General features: G+C 41.1%; 1 protein-coding gene across 1 annotated transcript in view; it reads left to right on the top strand.

Annotated features, from left to right (window-relative positions):
• The window catches only part of LOC121183584 (cadherin-2-like), an 87,126-nt gene that overhangs the window by 30,813 nt on the left and 34,766 nt on the right, over positions 1-21,547 (top strand). Inside the window, exons 3-7 of the mRNA XM_041040728.1 lie at positions 7,507-7,736; positions 12,279-12,452; positions 15,963-16,118; positions 20,566-20,710; positions 20,821-20,993. Of these exons, the coding sequence (XP_040896662.1) occupies positions 7,507-7,736; positions 12,279-12,452; positions 15,963-16,118; positions 20,566-20,710; positions 20,821-20,993 (878 nt within the window). The remainder of the gene's footprint in view (positions 1-7,506; positions 7,737-12,278; positions 12,453-15,962; positions 16,119-20,565; positions 20,711-20,820; positions 20,994-21,547) is intronic.

Raw genomic sequence — 21,547 nt, 5'->3', positions numbered from 1 at the left:
GTCATTAGAAAATGGGTAACAATGATTGATATGTACACAGAGAGGGCCAGTATGAAACTTTCTGAATATTTTGACGGTTCGCCAGCCCACTGATGCGTCGGCCTACTGGGATTTGTCCCGGTTTGCCCAATGGCCAGTCTGACTGTAGCACAGGGAAGGAGGGTCCCCATATTTGTTTGGAGTGCAGATTTGGTAGTTGGCCAATTCTCACACAGTTGTACCATGCAGTTTGAGGAAGCATCTGCATCCGTTATGTTTCTCCACTCATTTATTCAGTTTTTTCCCTTTAATGCATCACCAGTCTGTACATTTCTCACTATTTAAAGCATCAGAGAAACATGAAAGCTACAAACATGAAAATCTTTTAATTGTGAACTGTGCCAAAAGGGAAAGAAAACCCCCTGCAGTCACTCAGTCAGTTTCTTTAAATTAAACATCTCGTAGTCAATATACTGTTTCCAGAATGATTAAACATGTATGAATAGCTGCAGTGGAAAACAATCCAGTTTCTCTGCAAGGCTGCCTGACTGCTGGACTGTGGCCATGAGTGAAGTGTGTTTAAGGAGATATTTTTTTTCCCTGCTGCTGAGCAGGAAGGCCTGGTGGATCAGTAAATGGAAGGACCTGTGAACAGCACGTGATGATAGTGGTTGAGCCAAACACTTCTTATACACGGTAATACCTTAACGGAGTGTGTAATGCAGGTAGAGGACTGCAGAGCTCTAACTGCTTTTGTCTTCCAGCTCAGCATTCACTCTGCCCGTGTGTGCGCTCATTAGCAACATATTGGCCTTTCAGGGCCGTAGCTGATTGAATTTGCATGCGTACTGGTGTTATCTCTCTCAGGAGGGGTGGGGGTTTGGGTGGGCGCATGATGCAGTAGCCCCGCCCCACTGAGGCCACTGGGAAGCACTGGGTTTTCTGAGCAGGGGTGGTTGCCAAGTGAAACCAGGGTGGCGGTAAGAAACAATGTACACTCAACTAGTGAGGGAGTATTATTTTTGGCATGAAGGTTTTCAATTCAGGGTGGGGGGCACAACACATACTTCATCTTTTAGGTAATTTTTGTTGGAATACTTGAATTATATAGGAAAAATAAGAAAGCAGAGAGGAGATCTGATGGTACAGAATTTTAAAAACAAGGTCTCCTCAGGTTCTTCTCAAGCCGCCCACAACAATTATCACATAATGACCGGTTTCTTTCTGCTGCATGTCAGCTCATAGAACGGAGAAGTTTGGGAAACTGCTTCTCCATCAAATGAAATGACCACAGCAGGACCACCTCAAAACAATTAGTAGCATGGCAACAGGCACATTTGTTCCATCAGCTTTCATTACCAAAGACTTCAGATGTGTTGTTTTCTAACTTTGGGCTCATATGTCATGATTTTATCCAGAATTATATTTATTTCTAAGTTACTAATTGCCACTAAAACAACACTGTGTCAGCTGCCAGCAGGTGGCGCCTTTCCCCTTTTGCCCCTAATGACCTGTCACCACTACCTGTAAGCATGAGTTTCCTTCAGTGTTCAGTTCTGGAATTTTAATCCGGCTTTTGTGTACTTGTTCTTGACTTAAATAGTGTAAATAGCACCCACATCAAAATCTGAGTTGTGACCGGGATTTTTCTGAAAGCTCTGATATATCTGAGTTGCTGCTTAATAAATATGGATGTGTCCAAAAGAGAAAACAAATGGAAGCCTCACATCAGCCAAAGTCTGTCATTCAAGGTAAATAAAACCCACATTTAATGAATTTAGTGTTTAGTGTCGTGGAGTCATGCAACTTTCTTGAGTCGTGACATGAGAATCTTAAAACATAACAACGTTGCCATCACAAATATCCATTCAATGCGATGTGAACACGTTAGCTCCTCACAGTGAACCGTGCCATGTACACCAGTTTCATCACATCCAAGAACACCTCCCATCTCTACTGCTGAGAAAACGAGCACCCAGTGTACAAAATGTCAATTTCTTATGTCTTAGATAAGTTGTCGTTTTAAATGACACAGCCCAGCAGGAGAATCTTAATTTAATTTAAAGTCATGAAACATTATACTCTCTAAAATTCTCCGTCTGCATGGGCTGGGATTACAGAGAGAAGGAAATTGGCCTCTGGCTTCACTCCTAGACAGAGTTTATCTAGCAACACCCAGCTGTCACTACACACACACACACACACACACACACACACACAAACACACTCGCATGCATGAAGAATGCAGAGAACCTCAACCTTAAGCAGTGTTTGTGAGAGTTTAGCAGACAGAAAATTGTTATGGAAGTTGACTAGAGAGCCTCTAATCCTGTTGATTTTTCTTTGTTGTTTTTGCTCAAGTGTGTGTTTGTGTAAATGCGCAGGTTCACATGTGCCTTCATGTGAGTGTGGGGTTTGATCTTAGCTTCTTGTCAGTTTAACATTTTACCTTTCGGGTCTTAATATTGAGTTTATGGACTCGTGGTTTTTCCTGCCATAGAAAGGCTTAGGCACCTTGCTGCTTCTGTGGAGCACCTTAAGCTCAAGGCGTGGGGCTGGATACCGAACTTTGACGCTTTTATGCCTCCAGTGTGCTTAAATGCTGTGTAGTGTCAAAAAATTTGGCACCAAATTTCAGTACCTAAGGAGTAAATCTCATCAGCGTCAGTGAGCCAGTAAGGATGCAGAATGCTTGTACCAAGATCTAGTAATGGTAGTGATAGGCTGTCTACCATAATGTTACATGAACACATCATAGAGGCACCGCAAAAGTTTGCGGTGCAGTATTTGCAAAGAGGACATTTCTGCCAAGACTGGCAACACAATGTATCTAATGAAACACTTAAACATGCATGGAATAAATTTAAGAGCAGAAAGTTGCTAGTGACTGAAATAAACCCCACGCTGAACTGCAGTGCTCGCCCAAACCCTGTTTAATTCTAGCATCAGGCTGACGCTCACATTGTCCTGCAGACACAAGATTAACGCAATGTGCTTTAACCTCAATGCCAAGTCTACTGATGTAAATCATTCAACAGTAGTTAATATAAGCAGCCCACTAAAAATGTTATGAATGTAACATGGTTTGTGCCATGTGCATGCACGTTATGCAAATTTCATCATCTGCCCAGATTCACAAGGGTCAGGGTTAGGAAGATGGTTGCATGAAACCCAGAATGTGAGACCACACAGACTGTCTGCACCATGAACAAAGGAGCTCTTCTTCTTGCCATCAAAAGGTCCCCATTACGTTTTCTACAGTGTGAGGTGTGAAACAACTGTAGCACATATAGGAGTGGGTGTGTTCGCTGTCTAAGTGCAAGACTGTAGCTGTTTGCGTCTGGGTTGGAGTATGATACATGTTTAAATTTTGCAAGAACTTGATGCCATGTGCTGGGTTTACTCTCAATTTATGTGAATATTTCCATCATTTTCTTATTTGGCTTTGAGCTCAAAATTCAGTGTAAGGTTCCTCAGTGAAAGCCTGACTAAGCTGGCATTACTTTATGTGACTGTCATCACCAACAGGCAAACTCAACTTGTTAGCATTTAGCTTCTTCTTTACAGTGCTGATAGTTCATGTGGAGAGCAGGACAAATCTTGTAAGTCTTTTGAGAGTTTGTACAGGAGGAGACTTCCGAACTTCAACGCAGAGAAATCAGTATTTACAGTAACATTAATCAAATGCAAATCATATTTAACTGTAAATAGCAAAGTTTGTCTGAAACTAATGTTTCCTTACTACTTGAGTAACTTGGTTTGTCAGGATTTTTTGGTCAGAAGTTTTTTTTCTATCAAACGTCTGACCAGTGAAATCATTGCAGTGTGCTGGGGAGGATTTTCAGTCTGTAAAACGTGTAACCAATCGGTCTTCACCTGCCCTGAGGCACTGCTAACCCTTCAAACTGTTTCATTAGTCTGGGTGTCAGCGGAGAGCTTTGGTGTCCCCCGTTGTGGCCTAAATGTGATTTTCAGGGCCTTCACTCTGAAATTACTTAACAGACCAAGGAAGACACTGTGGTCTTCTCACTTTTCAGGCATGAAAAGGTTATAATTTAAGAATACTGGTAGATTCAGTCCATACTAATCTTAAACAATCTTATCAGTCGGCCCTGTTATCTCTCTTTTTTTTAAAAATGTATCTAGTCCTCTGTCCTGTTCTCTTTTCCTGTACAAGCTTTGTCCATCTTCCTCATCATGATGTAAGGCTTGTGCCAAAGTATAATCAAAACAACAGTATGCAAGCTCAACAGATTGGATTGCCATGTACACAATCAGTCAAAAGTTGTAGAACACCTCCATTTTTCCAGTTTTTATTGAAATTTCATCAGTTCAAGTCCAGTGAATATTTTGAACTGGTACAAAAGTCAGCAGGCTGCTGATGGTAAAAAAAGGAAAAGAAAAATCATGCAACTGTCAAAGAAACAGGCCTTTTTCAGGGATTAAGAAATCTTAACTTACAGTTTTCCTGCAGCAGGTGACCCAAACTTTAATTGATGACTTCCAAACCCTCTGTCTGCACAAAGGCAGGAACAAACTGTGTTACTACACCCTCCGATGCTGTATCATAGGGTGTAGGACAATACTGTGCTGCAGAAAGTAGCTCTGTATATTTCTATCTATCTATCTAGAATCAGGGCTTCATCCATTAGAAGAATAAAAGAACGAGATGGTGGCTTCACATGATGAACACCAGCACAGTCTCCGGATTTAAACCACATATAAAAGTTCACTTGTAGTATTATAGTTCAAGGTGTAGTTGCAATACGGAATAAAACTTAATTGTAAACTGGTTGTGTACTTAAAAATCTACTTTTATAAACTAAAAAGTGGATCAATTTAGTCCCAAGAAGTACTGAAATAACACACTTACAAGTAAACTACTTTGATACGAGTATGCTAGTATCTACTTGGGAAATGTACTTGGGAAATGAAGTTTACGTGATTGAGTGAACTTGAGGTCGACTTATCTTTCGTAAGGGAAAGCAAACTAGTACATTCTCAACAGTGTCGGATGAACCTTCTGAGCAATGTTTGATTTCCATTATAGAAAGAAGGTCTGGAGTGTGTTCAGTGTGGTGGAAAAATACTTTCCTCCTGATGAGAAGTGAAATAAAATTCTTTAGACAGTTATTGTCTTTTGATGCTTTATTATAAAATAAGGTTTACAGAGTAATCAATTTCTGCAGAAAGGACAGAGCTCACGCAGCACCAAATGCTACAGAGGTCTGACCCCGGGTTACAAGTTCCCAGAGTACTTATGCCTGTTTCTCCCATACCAGGATGGCAGGGATAGCAGGGAGACAAAATAATCTGAAGGTCAATAAATAGAGATAAAGTGTAAGTTGTGCTCAGAGGCACCGGAGACATAACAGGTGTCTTCACAAAGTACAGTAAACAAAGTACATTAGGCCACTACAGGTCATGTTGTATGTACTTCACCCAGAATTGAATATACGAGTTCATGAGAATATACAAATGCTTGATAAAAGAGTATATGGTTATATGATAAATTGACATTACATTCAGCTGCTGGATGAGTCAGAGATTTAGATTAAATTTAGGATATAAGATTCTGTGATTCCCTTTTTCTTTCATCTTTATTATTTATTTGTTGTATCCTTCAATTTCACTATGTAATTTCATAGTTAATACTGAGACATTACACTATGTAAATGGAAAAATGGAGGTGTTCTAAAAATTCTGACTGCTAGTGTAATGTGTTGATTTTAACAGGCCGGTTCCCTCTCCTCAGGACAAACATCATCATAATTTCAGCTTCAGTGGGAAGAATCAATTAAATAGTGTAATATTGATTACACTATTCTATTGAATGTTGTTTGTCCTATCAAATATTTTAATATTAATTCATTTCAATTCAGTTTTCTTTTAAATCCAACAGTTTTCCTGCTATTATATGAAAATGAAAACAGTGTTATCTCCATGCAGTACTGCAGAACACTGTCAGTGGGTTAAAGCAAAGTGACTCCCACCCTGTCAAAGCATGTAGACGGTCAACAGCTCGACCAGAAAAGGATTTTGCCTTTTCTGCTTGTTTGATTTGATTCATCATCATCATGAGGCCCAGAGGCTGAAAACTCTTTCAATTTTTTTACGTGAAAATAGAAAGAAAAGAAAAGTGAACCAGACATGATGTGAGTTTATGCGAGATCTCGCAGACGTATCAGAGCTCAGCTGGTTTCAGTGAAGACTCTCTGTTTGCTATGATTTAAATGTTGTGTTTAGAGCTGAGGCTTTGACTGGAAATATTTATGCTGAAATATTTAAAAAGCGTGACTTTCAGACAAAAGTATGACAAAAAGGAGAACGTGATTGGCTGATGGTCTGAAAATGATACATTATAAATAGATAAATACGCATTTATATCTATGAAATGTGGAAAATCAGTAAGTGCAGTCATTTGACTTCCAACTCTCTGCACTCTTGTGGCCAGGAATACAACATGAACACACACACACACATTCAGGGAATCACAGCAGCTCTTATCACTGCTCACCACAATGTCTGCTTAGTTGTTCCAGTCACCCTTGCTTTGTTTTCCTCTCTCTTTCTTTCAGAAGTGCTATTTCCATCCAGCCATCAGGCACATTTCAAATCAACTTTTATTGCACCATTAAAAATAAACTCAGCTGAATTAGATGTATTTATTTGTAGTGTAATATCTGTAGCAGGGTGCAGTGGTTAGTACTGTTGCTTGACAGCAAGATGGTCCTAGGTTCGATTCTGGGCTGGGGCTTTTCTGTGCATGTTCTCCCCATGCGTGTGTGGGTTCCCTCTGGGTACTCTGGCTTCCTCACACAGTCCAGAGACATACAGATTAGGTTAATGGGTGACTCTAAATCTTAAATTGATAAACTGTTTTAAGTGAACAGGGAGGCAGTTTGGGGAATCTGTGCTTGGACAAACGTGATTGGCTGCTGCAACAGCTTGCTGGATGACGTCACGTTGTGATGCAGCAAGGTTTCAATTTTTCCCGGAGTGTTGTTGGTGCCCCCCACTGTTAATGGTCTGACTCTTTCAAATGAATGAGAAGTGAGATGCTTCTGACTGAAGAAGCCTCTGGAGAGAAGGAAAAAAAGGTCTAAAGCTAAGATATACCATGACCTGAATGACTGAGAATCGTAAAACAACAATATAAAATCATATTTTAGACAGTAGTATGTTTTTGACTTAGGGTCAACAGGCCGTGTTTCAACATGACAACTTCCTGGTGCACAAAGCCTGCACAGAGCTCTAACCTCAACCCCTCCCAACACCTTTAGGGTGAATATATTTTCCATTATGTGTTGAATTCAAACCAAAGACGTTTGTTTTTTGTTTTTTTTTGTTTCTTTTTTGTATTGTGCATCCTTTAATACCTTAAAAATTAGCCTGACAACACCCTGTGACCTGGCTGCTAGGTGCCATCTAACCTTATCAATGCGGCACACGTGCACACGCACACACACACACATACACACACGCACAGATGACTGACATCTGTCCCTGTCTTTCTCTCTTCCACAGTGAGCTTCATGGACTGTGGTGGTGGGAAGGTGTGGTTCGAGGTTAGAAATTCCTCCGATTTCAGGGTGAGTGAGGATGGTGTGGTCTACGCCCTGCGGCACCTCAGCCTGGCGGGAAAGGAGAATGTCTTCATGGTGGTCTATGCTCAAGACCTGCGGTCCAAACAGGTCTGGAAGGCCAGAGTGCACCTCTATGTCCGTCCCAGTGCCAACAGCACAAGACCTGAACAGGTAAAACTGGTGTGGACGTACAGAACTGTGTCATGTGAAGTTGTAGTTGTCATCACAACTTATTTACTGTGATTAACCAGAAAAAGCTTCTTCATTCAAAGCTTTTGGTTTGCAGCAGGGTCGGGCAATTCTTTTTTCTTTTTTTTTTTGAGGCAGTATTTTTGGTGATATTTGTCATTTTGTTCTGATAATTTAATGATCATGATTCAATTCAGTAAATAATTAACCTTTAGGGCGCAATTCAAGATGTGCACTAATACGAAGTTGTTGCACTGATTTCCATCTTCCACAAAACAGGGCAGTGACCGAGTGACAGTCAAGCCAACTTTAATGGTTGCTGTCCAATTAATTGGTATTAATCAAATCATAAACGGTATTTGAGAAATTGGTATGTACAGTTGTGCATTCTGATCCTTTAATAGCACATCCCCCCACCTGTTTATCCCTTTAAAAACTGCAAGTGGAGGTGTCCTTCAGTTGACACCTGACTTCATCAAACATTTTTTTCAAATAGTGTCGGATAGATGTTCACCCTGGATTTTGGGTTGTTGAAGCGGGGCTCGTCCAGTGATCAGATGAGGGGGCTGCCGCTCTCTGTGATAGCAGACAGTGACAGTGTGCTCAGCAGGATGGTATATTTGCAAATGCTTGTGTAAATTTGCAGTCTTAGAATCTTTTGCCGGCACTTGACGTTTGCAAGGGCTGCAAATGCCTGTGTTTGGGTCCTTTGGCTTGCTAGTTGGTTTAGGTTTAAAACGAAAGTAATCTCAATTGTGCAAATATTTCAGCAATCGCGACATTGGACCAACAATGGCTAGTTGGAAAATTTTAACATGTTGCCCAACCCTAGTTTGCACTAAGCCAGCTTCCTCATTGTCTTGTTTTTACATTAATTGTTTAATTGAATTAAGAGAACACGTCTTATTACCCTTTTTAAGTATATTAAATAATATTTTAGTGAGATAGCTTCCTGCACAAATTTTTCAAATTACTGTGAATATGATACAATGACATCATGAATGTGTTCATTTGTGTTAAGAGGATAAGCAGTATTGAGAATGGATGGATGGTTGACAATGTGTTATGTAACAAATAAATCAATTATAAATCTCTCTTAATAATAAATCTCTTTATAATGTTTTGTTACGTTCAGAGACAGTGTTGTTCATCCACTGTCCACAGCCCTCACTGTCTCTACATAAACATACAGTGCACAAAGATGGACTGACACTGAGTCATTAGATACTTAAATAATCATGAGTCCATTACCATGAAGAGCCTGACAGCATTAATACATACCTGGATGCCAGTGAGTGTGTGCGTGTGTGTGTGTGTGTGTGTGTGTGTGTGTGTGTGTGTGTGTGTGTGTGTGTGTGTGTGTGTGCACGCGCACGCGCGAAGCCTTCTGAGGGAGAGCCGTAATTTTTGACAAGCAGGATCATTAAACAGTCTTGAGTGTGACGGGCTGTTATTTCCCCCCACGGCTTCAGTAATGTTGGATGAACTATGTGCAGATATAAAAATCACAGCTTTTTCAGCCCAGCAGGCGTCTGAGGTTAGCCAAGTACTGATTGCGGAGACAAAGTGAGTCAAACAGCCATCTGTTAGTTTGTTTTGTGCACAACAGTGATAATAAGGCCCCTCTGCATGTTATTTAGACAAGACACTGGCCTTGATTGGCTGTTCTTCTAAACAGCCCAGAAATAGCCGGCTGCCATATGCTTTAGCTGCTATCAGTATCGCTTGCTGCAGTCGGCGAGGAGGAGAATCACAGAGGGTGAAAGAAGCTGTCAGCAATCCTTCATAAGGAAAACACTCGAGGAGCTGGCGTGGCGGTTAACAACCAGTCATTTGCCAAGGGAGCAGTGTCAGCGCTGTGCCCTTCACCGGAGAGAGGCTAGGGGTGGTTATCAAATGAAGAGTGAGACAAACAGTCATCACATTTACAGCCCCTTCAAAGCTCCAGATGTCAGTGAAGTCAGTCTGTGCTTGACACATCAGACACCTCCCTTCATGTATTTTAAGTGTGGAGTCTTTGTCCCTTGAAGCTTAGACTCTGCTGGCCAGCAAATTCTGCCATATGCAAAATATACCTTAAATCACAAACGTATGAATCCCAGCTGCAAAGAGGCTTTTGCTAGGCTTAAATTATGGTAAGCCTTTACTTCTGGTTTACTAAGAATATTTCAACATATTTTGGTGAGAGGCCTCCTCTGGTTCTGTTTTATTGCTGTCTGTGTTTACATGTTGTCCATCCATCCATTATCTATACTGCTTATACTCTTAAGGGTCATGGCAGGGGGGTGCTGGAGCCAGTCCTGACTGACTGTGGGGCTAAACAGCCCTGTCATTCAACCTATGGTTGTTTATCTCTATACAGTGGTGGAAAAAAGTTTTCGGACACCTCATGCATTTGTAATATATTAAATTAACAATCACTCTTAAGTTTCCAAGTGCAGTTTGTTTTTGTACAGTCACAGCCACAATACTAAACCAATCCTAAAAACAGCCAATTTATTAGCTCCATAAAAATACTTTTTTGAGTATTGTGGTACCACTGACCCACTAATGAAGATCATCCTTTTTATTGAAGACAATTTTTGTTAGGGTTCTTTGTGTCTATATAAAGCCACACATTTGAAAGTTCTTCAGATCAAAAATGGCTAAATCAAGGAACTTGACACAAGAAAAAGATAAAGATTCTCAGCCAGGAAGGGTACAGCTGCCGCCAGATAGCCAGAAACTGCAGGTGCAGTCCCTCAGCAGTTGGATACACACTGCAGAAATATAAACAAACAAACAGCTTGGAAGACAAACCAGGATCTGGGTATCCAAGAGTGTCTTCAGCGAGAAATGAGAGCATCCTGATCCACATGTGCAGGGAAAACTGCTGAATGACATCATGTGAGCTTCAGCAGCAGTGGTCAAACCAAACTGGTGTCCAGTGTTCCACCCACACTGTGCGTGGCTGACTCCTACATCATGGCTTAAGGTCCTGCAAGGCTGTTAAGAAGCCCCTGATCAACGAGAGGCAGAGGTTAGCTTGGCGCCGCTGGGCCCAAGCACACAAGAACTGGACAGCCAGGAAATGGAAGAAGATTCTGTGGTCAGATGAGTCCAGTTTCCAGCTTAATGCTCCTCGTGCTAATGTGAGGGTACGCAGAAGGCCAGATGAGGCATTATCTCCAGCATGTACAGTACCTACTGTCAAGCATGGTGGAGGCAGTATCATGGTTTGGGGATGTATGAGTGCTGCTGGCGTTGGTCACCTCACTGTCTGTGATGGCACATTGAACTCTGCTAAGTATTGTGCCATTCTCGAAACCCACATGTTCCCTTCTGCACGTGCACTGTTCCGTCGAGGTCAAAACTGGATGTTTCAGCAAGATAATGCCCCTTGCCACGCATCCAGGTCGAGTACAGTAGAACTTGGCTGCAAAAGAAATCATTTGTTTTGTTTGTGTCTGTCTGATGCAGCCAACCATGTGAAATACAAAAAAGATTTTTCTGCAAATATTTCATGATAATATTTGAGTAAAATTTTAAGGGTGTCCAAAAACTTTTTTCCACCACTGTAGACCTTTTCAGGGTGTAGGGCTCTGTGATAGATTCAAGCCTAAAATTTTCAAGCTCTAAGGTGACAGTGCTAGCCACCCCGTTTACTGTTTACGTAATTAAATGCAATGTATATTTCCATAGCATTATTATAAAACAAGAATCGTACTATACTTTGCTATTTCTTCCAGAAAACATGTAATCCTTCTCTTTCCTTTTTTAAGATTATATTTTTGACATCTTTTTTTGGTAGCATTAGTAGATCGACTGGGGTGCCCCTCCTGGTAGGCTTTTAATGTGAAACGTCTCATAGGAAATGTGGCATTTCGTTGACAGTAGCGTAAAAACAAGCAAAATAATGGCAAAGTAGAAAGGATCCGAATCGAATTCTTTAGCGAATGTTAGAAAACTGTAACAACAGCAACACTAAAGAGACACACACTAACTGCTCTGCTGATTAGTATTTATTTTAATTTATTTTATTTCATTTAATTTTTTATCTTCTGTTTGTATTGTTAGAAATTCACGTGGATAGCTTTCATGGATGACTCAGATTCAGTTCTTTATATTTTAAGCTAATGATGGACGACAAAAGATTTATTTTATTTCTGCTTAAAAAGAAACCCCCTGCCTTCAAGGTCAGGACCTGAACTCCCCACAAGCAACAGGTGAAAGGTGGGAGGGCAGAGAAGACGAGAAGCTTCCTTTTTCTTATCGTTTCCTGTGAACCCTGCTGTGTAGCTGCTCACTGACCAGTCATGCAGATCTGTAGCTGCGCTGCACACACACACCCACACATACACACACACAGTGACAGGTGGTGGTCATTTATCAGACGGGCTATAATGAGAGCATTAATCCAAGCCACCGGAATGAGGTCAGAAATACCCTGAGTCACCAAGCCCTCTCAGCAGGATGGCTCTGCTACTCCACTATGCTGTGTGTGTGTGTGGTCCACTAAACAAGGCTTGTTTACTGTCTCTGCAGGTAAAGCCCAGTGATGCAACACTGACTCAGCGGGTACCAGAGATCTTGTCTCCATGGCGCAGTGTGGTTGTCAGGGGCGATGGCACTCTGAGGCGCGTGAAGAGGGATTGGGTCATTCCGCCCATCAACGTCCCCGAGAACTCACGAGGACAGTTCCCCGAGGACCTAGTCAGAGTAAGACACACACGCACAGACACACAAACAAACAAAAGCACACACACAAAAGCAAGCCTGTCTAACAGTACTTGTGAGGACCCCTCACTGACTACTGCATAAAACAAGAAAACAAGCCAAACAACATTTATATGGTGCATTAATTTCAAGGGAAACACAATGTGCTTCACGAAATAGCAAAGAACCTGAAAGGCACACACATATATATACACACAACCCTAACAATGATTAAAACAATCAAATGCTATTTAAAAAAAAAAACGTCTCCACCAAAATAAAGCCAATCAGACGAACATGAAACTAGGGAATGTTGTTAGTCTGCTTTTAAATGTTAACGCTGAGGCCGACCTAATGTAATCTGACAGAGCAGTCCAACAGCTGGGAGCATAAAAAACTAAAAGCAGCTTCACCAACTTTGTATTTAACCCGTGCGATACACAGAGGGGCCTGCACCAGTTGACCTCCGATGAGCCTGTCAGGGACTTACTGTGAAGCAAGGTAATGCAGAGGTTTTAGGACAAAGTGAATTTTACAGTTCATTGGAAGCTGATTCAGGTGTCGTGGGAGCAGGGACAAAAGTGTTTAAGTGCATTACTGTGCAACACATCTTGTATTTTTGGATGATGTGAAAAACTGAGAAAGCAGCAGACCAAGAATTGACCCCTGAGGGACGCCACATCCAATGTTTAAATCTCTAGACATTAAGATTTACAGAGAAAATGGAGCTGTTCACATGAGTCATGGAGTTTGAGGCAGTAATCTAGGCATACTCAGCTCCTAGTTTATGAAAGCAGCTTGCAATGCAGTCAGTCCATGGACTGAATAAGGTACTTCCCTCTGGACGCACTCAAGTGAAGGAGAGCTCAAAAGCAATGTTCAGAGGTGGGATTTCAGTGAGCTCGCCAATCTAAAAAATAATAATGCAATGACTTTGCTTACAATATTTACACAATATTTACTTCAGCCGAGTCCCCTTAAGAAAACTCAAAAGATGACTCATAAAATGATGAAAATGATAATAATAGTAATGATAAACACATTAATGGTATACAGAAAGGAGTAGTATAGGATATGATAAATCATGAGGGGGACACAGTACTGCAACCAGAGGGAGGGGATACTGACATTCAACCAAAACATCTGTCCACTATTTGTTAATCAGATAATGTGGTTCATTAGTCTATATTTAAGGTGTGTTTCTTTCCCCCACTGCAACCTTCCTTTAGCTCCTGCAAATCTGTGCTGTGTTTACACCTGCTTTAAAGAGGAGTTTTCCCCACAAAACCAACAGTCACAAATAGCATGACCTCAGTAAATCCGGAGCAGTATATAATCAGCCTCAGTACGTTTCCTATTAATTTGCGTGATGGTCCCTGTAGGATTTTTTTGTTTACATTTATTTTAGCTGGTTGCGGTCACTGTCCCTTTTGCATAGCACAGCAAACTTAAATGATTTAGCTACCTTGCCATGCTAATTCTATTTGCTAATGACAAAGACTATCAGTGATACTTGGACAGTGGGAAGACTAGTGTAACAATGGTGCTAGCCTAGCATAACAGAATTAGCAACAATCCTATTTAGCCAGCCAGATGGAATTAAAAATAGAACTGCGCGTCCCTTGGCTGCGTACAAGATCTGTTTGTCAATCAAACATTACTGCTGATACATTACAGATGAAATAAATTTGTGAGAATGTGACTGAATGATATGAGCTAAAGAGTTTTGCCAACTGCCTTTCAGACCTTTCAGCTGCATCTCATGGTATGAATTTGGCAAATGGAGTTGGCTCAGTTTTCCTAAGTATGGAGCCTTGTAGGGGTGTGCCATCTAAGTCAGCTCACAATTCGATTCGATTACGATTCACAGTGCTACGATTCAACGATTCACCGATTATCGATGCATATCGATTAATCTTTTTTTTCCAACATAGAATGTTTCTTTTCTCACTCTGTAGTTACTTGTAAAATAATGTATATTTTTTAAATATCCATTCATTGAAGTAAAGCACGTTTATCTCTATCTTTTCTTTTTAATGTAAATGTACACAAATAAAATAGAAATTAACTGTTGAGTAGTTGCATCTATCAATGAAGACAACATCCACAAGAAAGTATTAGTTTTCAGCTCCTCTGATAAAAGAAGAAAAAAACATTAGCTCGCACATGTAGTTCTAAATGTCTGTTTCATTTATTGATGTAGGTTAAAAACAATAATAATAATACTAAAAATATATATTGTGTGGCTGTACTGACATAACTCTGATTTGATTATATTATTTATGATGAACATGACTGCCTGGTTAGCTCAGTTGGTAGAGCATGAGACTCAATCTCTCAGGATCATGGGTTTGAATCCCCCTCTGGGCGGCACCACCTCCAATGGGCTCACCACCCGTAGAGGTGCCATAGGACTTTGGTGCATTGTGGACTGGGCGGCAGTCGCCCCCGCAACCTGGGCCTGGACCCAGATAAGCGGCAGATGATGACATTATGAAAATGTAAATTTAAAAAATATCTGTTAAAAAAGAAAAGAAAAAAAAAACGAAAGGAAATTGACAATATTTCCACTTCTATTACAATTTGATATCTTGATTTACATGTCCAGAAAGTAATCCTTTTACATCTTACTGTATGTGCATGTCAGCCAGATTGTTTCTCATATGGATTTTGGACACTATATGGTCACTGTGCACGTATGTTTCCAGTCAACGGAGTGTTGACAGAATATGCAACACTTGACACTAACCCCCAGTACAGAGCTGAGCAGTTCGCGTCGAGTTTCGCAGTTTTTTCGCCAGCGAAGACAGAGCCGTAGGCAGCCACTTCGCCATGCTTACATTGTTCTGAAGGGGGAGAGGCTTAGTCTGTGGAAGGGGCTTGTTGTGCCACCCAGATTTGCTTCCTTCCGTGCAGTTTTCCCCTGACACAAGTTCCTCTTCCACACGAAAACAGCATTGCACTCAAATTATGTCAAATTCCACGATATTCTGTGTTAGATTATAGATTCTGTTTGTCGGCCAATTCCGTGATTCAGTGATCGCGGAAATCATAGGACCCTATAATATGTCTTGGGGGGGGGGGCACGCATACAAAATTTTTTTTTCGTTCCAACCACTGCACTCTTACCGTTATTAAAAGAATCAATTTTTGAACATTTATGAATCGATTCTGAATCGTCGCGTCACGATTAATCTTTGAATTGATGAATCGAGCACACCCCTAGAGCCTTGAGATGCTACTGAAAGCTCCTCAAGCTAGTAAGAAGTAAGACTTTTTAAAGCATCTGTTGCTGACAATAGAGAGAGATGTAACAGAGATCCGTGGTCAAGGTTGAATCTGAGACGTTGCAGTTCATGGTCTGCATTTTAATCCCTTGGTTGAATTACTGACGTCAATGTGGACTTTTGATCTTTTGATTTTTTTTGTTAGATTAAGTTGCCCCCAAACATCCAACATGAAATTGCTTCATGCTTAAATATCACATTGTTATTTATCTTTATTGTTCTTCAGATCCGCTCAGACCGGGATAAGAACCGGATGCTGCGTTACAGTGTGACGGGCCCTGGGGCCGACCAGCCTCCAACAGGCATCTTCATCATCAACCCAATCTCAGGCCAGCTGTCTGTCACCAAGCCTCTGGACAGAGAGCACATCTCTAACTTTCACGTAAGAGTCTCTACTATGGGACAGCAAAGGTCAACAGCAACACATACTTTTCATGTCTCAACACCCTACATTTGGATTTATAGAGACAGGAAAGATCATGCTTGTCTGTTTTTAGTTTCATGCTACTTACTCCTCTCACTTCTGCTGCACCTCAAACCTAAAACACTATGCTACAGTGAACCTCACAGGGTTCTTGGTAAAGAGCACAGGACAATAAAAAACCTCAAATTTAAAATATTCTTTAAGAAAAAGTGAAAAAAAGGAAGATTGCAGGATAAAACTTGGTTCTAAAGTTTAGTTTAAAAATAAGTTGAGCTGCAGTAACATGAGTATGGTCAGAGTTTAGTCTCAGAGAATGACTAAGACCCTGGTTAAAATACCACAGGAACCTTGGAGTGTAGTAAGGGCACAGAACTACAGTGATGACGTGCTCACAATTGCCATAGTTTTTCCACTTGAAGAAGATGGCTGGTCATTTTCTGTATTTCTCGTATTGCCAACAAAACACATGATAAGATCCAAACCATGAATGAATGTATTCTCAATCTCCATTTTTTCCTTTGCCTTCGTGTAAAGTTAGCATTAAAAACCTAAGTGCTCTGCAGCTGGCTGCGGGAATGTCTGGACCACAAAATTATCCACTTTCACCCCCTCAGATCCTGAGTTTTTCTGTAATTTTTATTTTGTCCATCCTGAAGAAATTCTCCATCACTCTGGGCCCGAGGTGTCCTGTGAAGTCCAGGTGGTTGTGTGTGTGTGTGTGTGTGACACATCAAAATTCATGCTGGTCTCTCCCATCTTGCAGCTCCTGCAGTGTCAGCTCAGATTAGTGTCCCATTCATTGCAGTATCTACATGCTGCCTCAGCTGGTGTTGCCTTAACACTCACTGCAGCTGCACAGCCAGTCTCCCATAGCTCTGTTTGGGGTGCTTAGAGCCTCACTATCAGTCAGATGGGGTAACGCAAGCCGCCCTCAGTCTTTCCCACTCAGCACGCCTCTTGTATTTCTTCTTCTGAATACTCCAACTCACACAGGTACAGAACCCTGAAAAAGTCCAAAGTGAAACGGTTGTGATATGTAGCACTACAAGCTAGAAAAGCTCTGTAAACAGACCTGTGTTCCCAGGCATGCTCACTGGCTTCTGTCTAACAGCAGCTACTCTCCAGAGACTTTGAAAAAGATCACTGTTGTCACTCTGCTGTCAGTTCCCACATTCTTTATAATTGTCATGGCACAGGGCAGTTTGGACCCAAAAGCAGACTCCAAAGACGGGCAGATTTAGTGAAGATACTTTAATAACTACAAAAAAAAGCAAGATTACATGCACGAACTGGCAGACCTCAATACACAGGACCTCCCAAGGGTAGCAGGGAAAAGGTTAAACTAACTGGGGCAGGGCAGGCAATCACACAGGTGGGAAAGAACACAAAGGCAGGGAGTAAGGCAACCAAATACACAACAGGTAAGTGACAACTCATGGACCACATCCGGGCAGTAATGAAGGAACTTGTCACCCAGTCCTACAGTGTGGCTCACTGATGTGTCTTTAAATGGTAAATGGACTGCACTAATATCTGAAACTGCCATCCCAGAGATTAGTGCACAACCCAGGTCTACCACCTGAGCCACAGCCGCACACACATTGTTGAACATTGTTTGGGCGACAATTAGGGCTGGGTATCGAAATCAATACTTCCTATGGTATCGTCCAAATCGCCTCGATACTATCGGGTATCGAAAAATGTCATTTAGTTCGATACCAAATTTCGATACCTAATGGGTTAATCTCGTCAGTGTCAGTGAGCCAATAAGCTTGCAGCATGTTTGACGTGCCAAGCTCAAAGGTGCTGGTGATTGCCTGTGTCCAGTCATCCAGGAAAAACACTAGTTTACGCCCTGCCCACAAAGCCACGCTCTAGATCTTTTCCACATTTTACATGAATTTCGCTTGAGCTACGTAGCTCACCTGTCGAGAAGCTGTCAGCTACATTTGAGTTACGTAGCTCACGCGAAGCTGTTGCGTCGCGCGCATTCTTCCAACCTCAGTCCGTGTAAAATGTGGAAAAGATCAGAAAAAAAAAATCTAGAAAAGATCTGGAGCATGGCTCCATTTTAGCAGCATTGACGCTAACAGTGCACAATGCAAAATATGTATAGGCATGAACGACACTCTGCCAATGCTTTCTGACTTGGCTACAAGTTATCTTGAAAAAGCAGACATGCTGATTTTTCTAAAGAAGAATTGCTGAGTGATGTAATGGTATGCCGCGGTAAGCCTAATATACTGACTTGAAACTGTTAATTTTGCACTGAAAACTATTTGCACTGGTTCATTGTGTTGGTTACATTTGTTACATTGTACTTTTTTCATTTTTTACTTTTCACATTTTCCATGCATGTATGAATGAAAAAGTGCAGCAACTGAAAAATAAAACCAAATTTATGTGTAATGTAGATTTTCTAGAATAGATTTTTTAAAAATTTGGCATTGAAGAAAGTATCATTCAGGAATCTGTATCAAAGGCAAGGTCTCGGTATCGGTATCAAAAATTTTTGAATGATACTCAGCCCTAGCGACAATGGAGCTCTATGGCACAGAGGAATATGATATATCAGGGTTTGGATACACACACAGGACTTGTTAGTAGGAGACTAGTAGTTACTAGGAAAAGCATTAAATACATTTATTCAGTAACAATGAACAAATCATACTAGATTTTACTGCAGTGATGGAATATTGCTCACAATATGAAAAGAGTTTTTATGAACTACAACCTGGCCTTTCTGTTTTTGAGGTTTACCAGGGGTCTGCATCTAGTGGTGAATCCTCTGAGGTTTGGGTCCTCCAGCTAATTATTGTGCAAATTATTTTTTTTCATCCACATGACTTAGCTCCATGCTTGTTTGCCATTTTCTCATTTTCTTCTGTGCGCCTTAGAAAGTATCCAACTGTTGATTTTTGCAAACCAACTACCTTTGATATCTCTTTTTTTTAACCACATTATCAGCTTCTTCACTTGCATGGTCGCCTCTTTACTCCTCAGATTGACAGACTTTTGTGCATGAACTAATGTTGAAACAACACACAGCTGCCTAAGAAACATTGAGTACCCAAATGTCCAATTACTTTGGAACCCTTGCAGTTTAGGCACTGTGTCTCTATCTACCACATAGTTTCATCCTATGTTAACGTAAACTTACTCAAATGAAAGCTGAGTCTTGTCACTTTGATGTAGAGTCCATTATTTTATTTCGTATTGAATGTGCTGGAGCACAGAGTTTGCTTGGTCTGGATTGTAAAATGCAGTTTAACAGCAGCCCTAACACTCACACAGTCTATGTGTACTGAGAAAATGACTGCATTTCAAATGATTTAGCTCCTGCTTCACTTGATGTGTGAATCTGCTCTCAGTCTGTCTCACCATCTTGGTTGCATGTCACAGCCCCCCACACTCATTTTTATTTTCATCTCTGCTGTCACTACTCTCTCCTGGATATATTCGCTCTCATACACTGAGATGGAAAAGACATTCTTTAAAAAAAGACTCTTGGTGTTTGCTCACTATATCTAATACAGTCACATCCACCTCAGAGAGCAGAGACTAACCTTTTGATCTGTAGGAATGCACACACACACACACACAGCTCACACAGGGGAGTGGAAATCTGGAGTCGCAGCAGGGTGATTTTCATTTAAGCCGTCTGATGAATATGCATGTGATTAGATGTAGTTGTCAGAGCTAGGAGCTGGGATTTGGCCGGCATGTTTATTCATGAGGGAAGCGTTTGGCTCTTTGGGAGCCTGATACAGATGCTACATACAGTTTGCTGCAGTGGAATGATTTATTGACAACCCAGAGCCGATCAATAGCTATATTCAGCATCTCTGACCGTTTTATACAAAATAAATACCTCTCCTGCTGCTTTTGATTGGGAAAAGCAAAGATATTATTATTATAAAATAAGTTTGTGATTTTCAGATCAAAATTGTGGTCATTGATGTTCCATAAAAACTGAATGTTTAGTTCTTTGACATATTTTCATTGCTCTGTAAAGGTTGCCATTTAGCATTCTTTTCAGCAGTTTTCATTATTTTAATATGTCCTCTTTGAATTTCCCACAGGATAAATTGCAGTAACTTTAATAATACCCCGACTTTTCATGCAGTGCCACCAGCAGGTCAAATCCATTGGTTTATTTTGCCACCAATTTCAGCAAGCTAGTACACAACACCTGACCAGACTTCTTGTATTTTACTTCTTTTGACACTTCTTTTGTCAGTGCTGTTTGTTACCTCTGGAGTTGGTCTTAATGGAAGGGAAGTCTCTAACAAAAGAGAGTTGTACATGTGATCAGAGAACACTGATTTAATATTTTCTTAGGCTACATTCATGTCAAAAGTGGCCTTATCTCCACCACTAAACCTGCGTGTATGTCTGTGTACAGTTGCGAGCCCACGCTGTGGACCTCAATGGAAATCAGGTGGAGAACCCCATCGACATCGTCATCAACGTCATAGACCAGAATGACAATAGACCAGAGTTCACACACACCACCTTCAATGGCTCAGTACCCGAGGGATCCAAGCCTGGTACCAGCACACACACGCACATACACACATTCTGACTCTAACACTTCTAACATGCTTTTGGATATAATCCTCATCACTGACACGTCTGTTTACCCACCGTGTGTTTCCAGGTTCCTTTGTGATGACAGTGACAGCAGTGGACAAAGATGATCCAAAAACTGCCAACGGAATGCTGCGATATAAGATCCTCTCCCAGAATCCCCAGAGCCCCTCCTCCAACATGTTCACCATTAACAACAAAACTGGTGACATCATTACTGTGGCAGCAGGCCTTGATCGGGAGGTATGTGTGTGTGTGTGTGTGTGTGTGTGTGTGTGTGTGTGTGTGTGTGTGTGTGTGTGTGTGTGTGTGTGTGTGTGTGTGTGTGTGTGTGTGTGTGTGGACACTTTGTAAGGCTCATCCCTAAACCCATATGGAGCAGCTGCCTCTCAGCCTGTGAGAGCCTGCAGTTTTTCCTGCGGTGTAAAGACAGCTTGCAGCTTTTTTTTTTTAAGGATATTCTTACATCAGTAGATCCTACAGAACGTTCTGTCTGTTCTGAGGCTGTGCCGCTGTCACGCCAGTCCACAATAATTACATTTTTTTAGGATTTGTTTATGGGCTTGAAATAAATCGAATCTGCCCTCTGCATTTCTTAAGTTTGTATGTTCTTAGATACACAATTAGTAGCTTGCCAAATGGAGGATTCTGCTTTAACACTGCTTGGGTCCTTTTGACAAAATACTCTTAAGGTCACTAGCTTCTTCTGGAGCTTTTAACCACATCTCAAGGTATCTGTCTGCATATAGAGTTTGCTTAGTTGTCATGGAGATGGATCTTTAATCATCAGGTGACTT

Source organism: Toxotes jaculatrix, chromosome 6 (genome assembly GCF_017976425.1).
Source record: "Toxotes jaculatrix isolate fToxJac2 chromosome 6, fToxJac2.pri, whole genome shotgun sequence".
In the NCBI taxonomy this organism is placed as follows: Eukaryota; Metazoa; Chordata; class Actinopteri; family Toxotidae; genus Toxotes; species Toxotes jaculatrix.
This window is presented reverse-complemented; position numbering and strand designations above follow the sequence as displayed.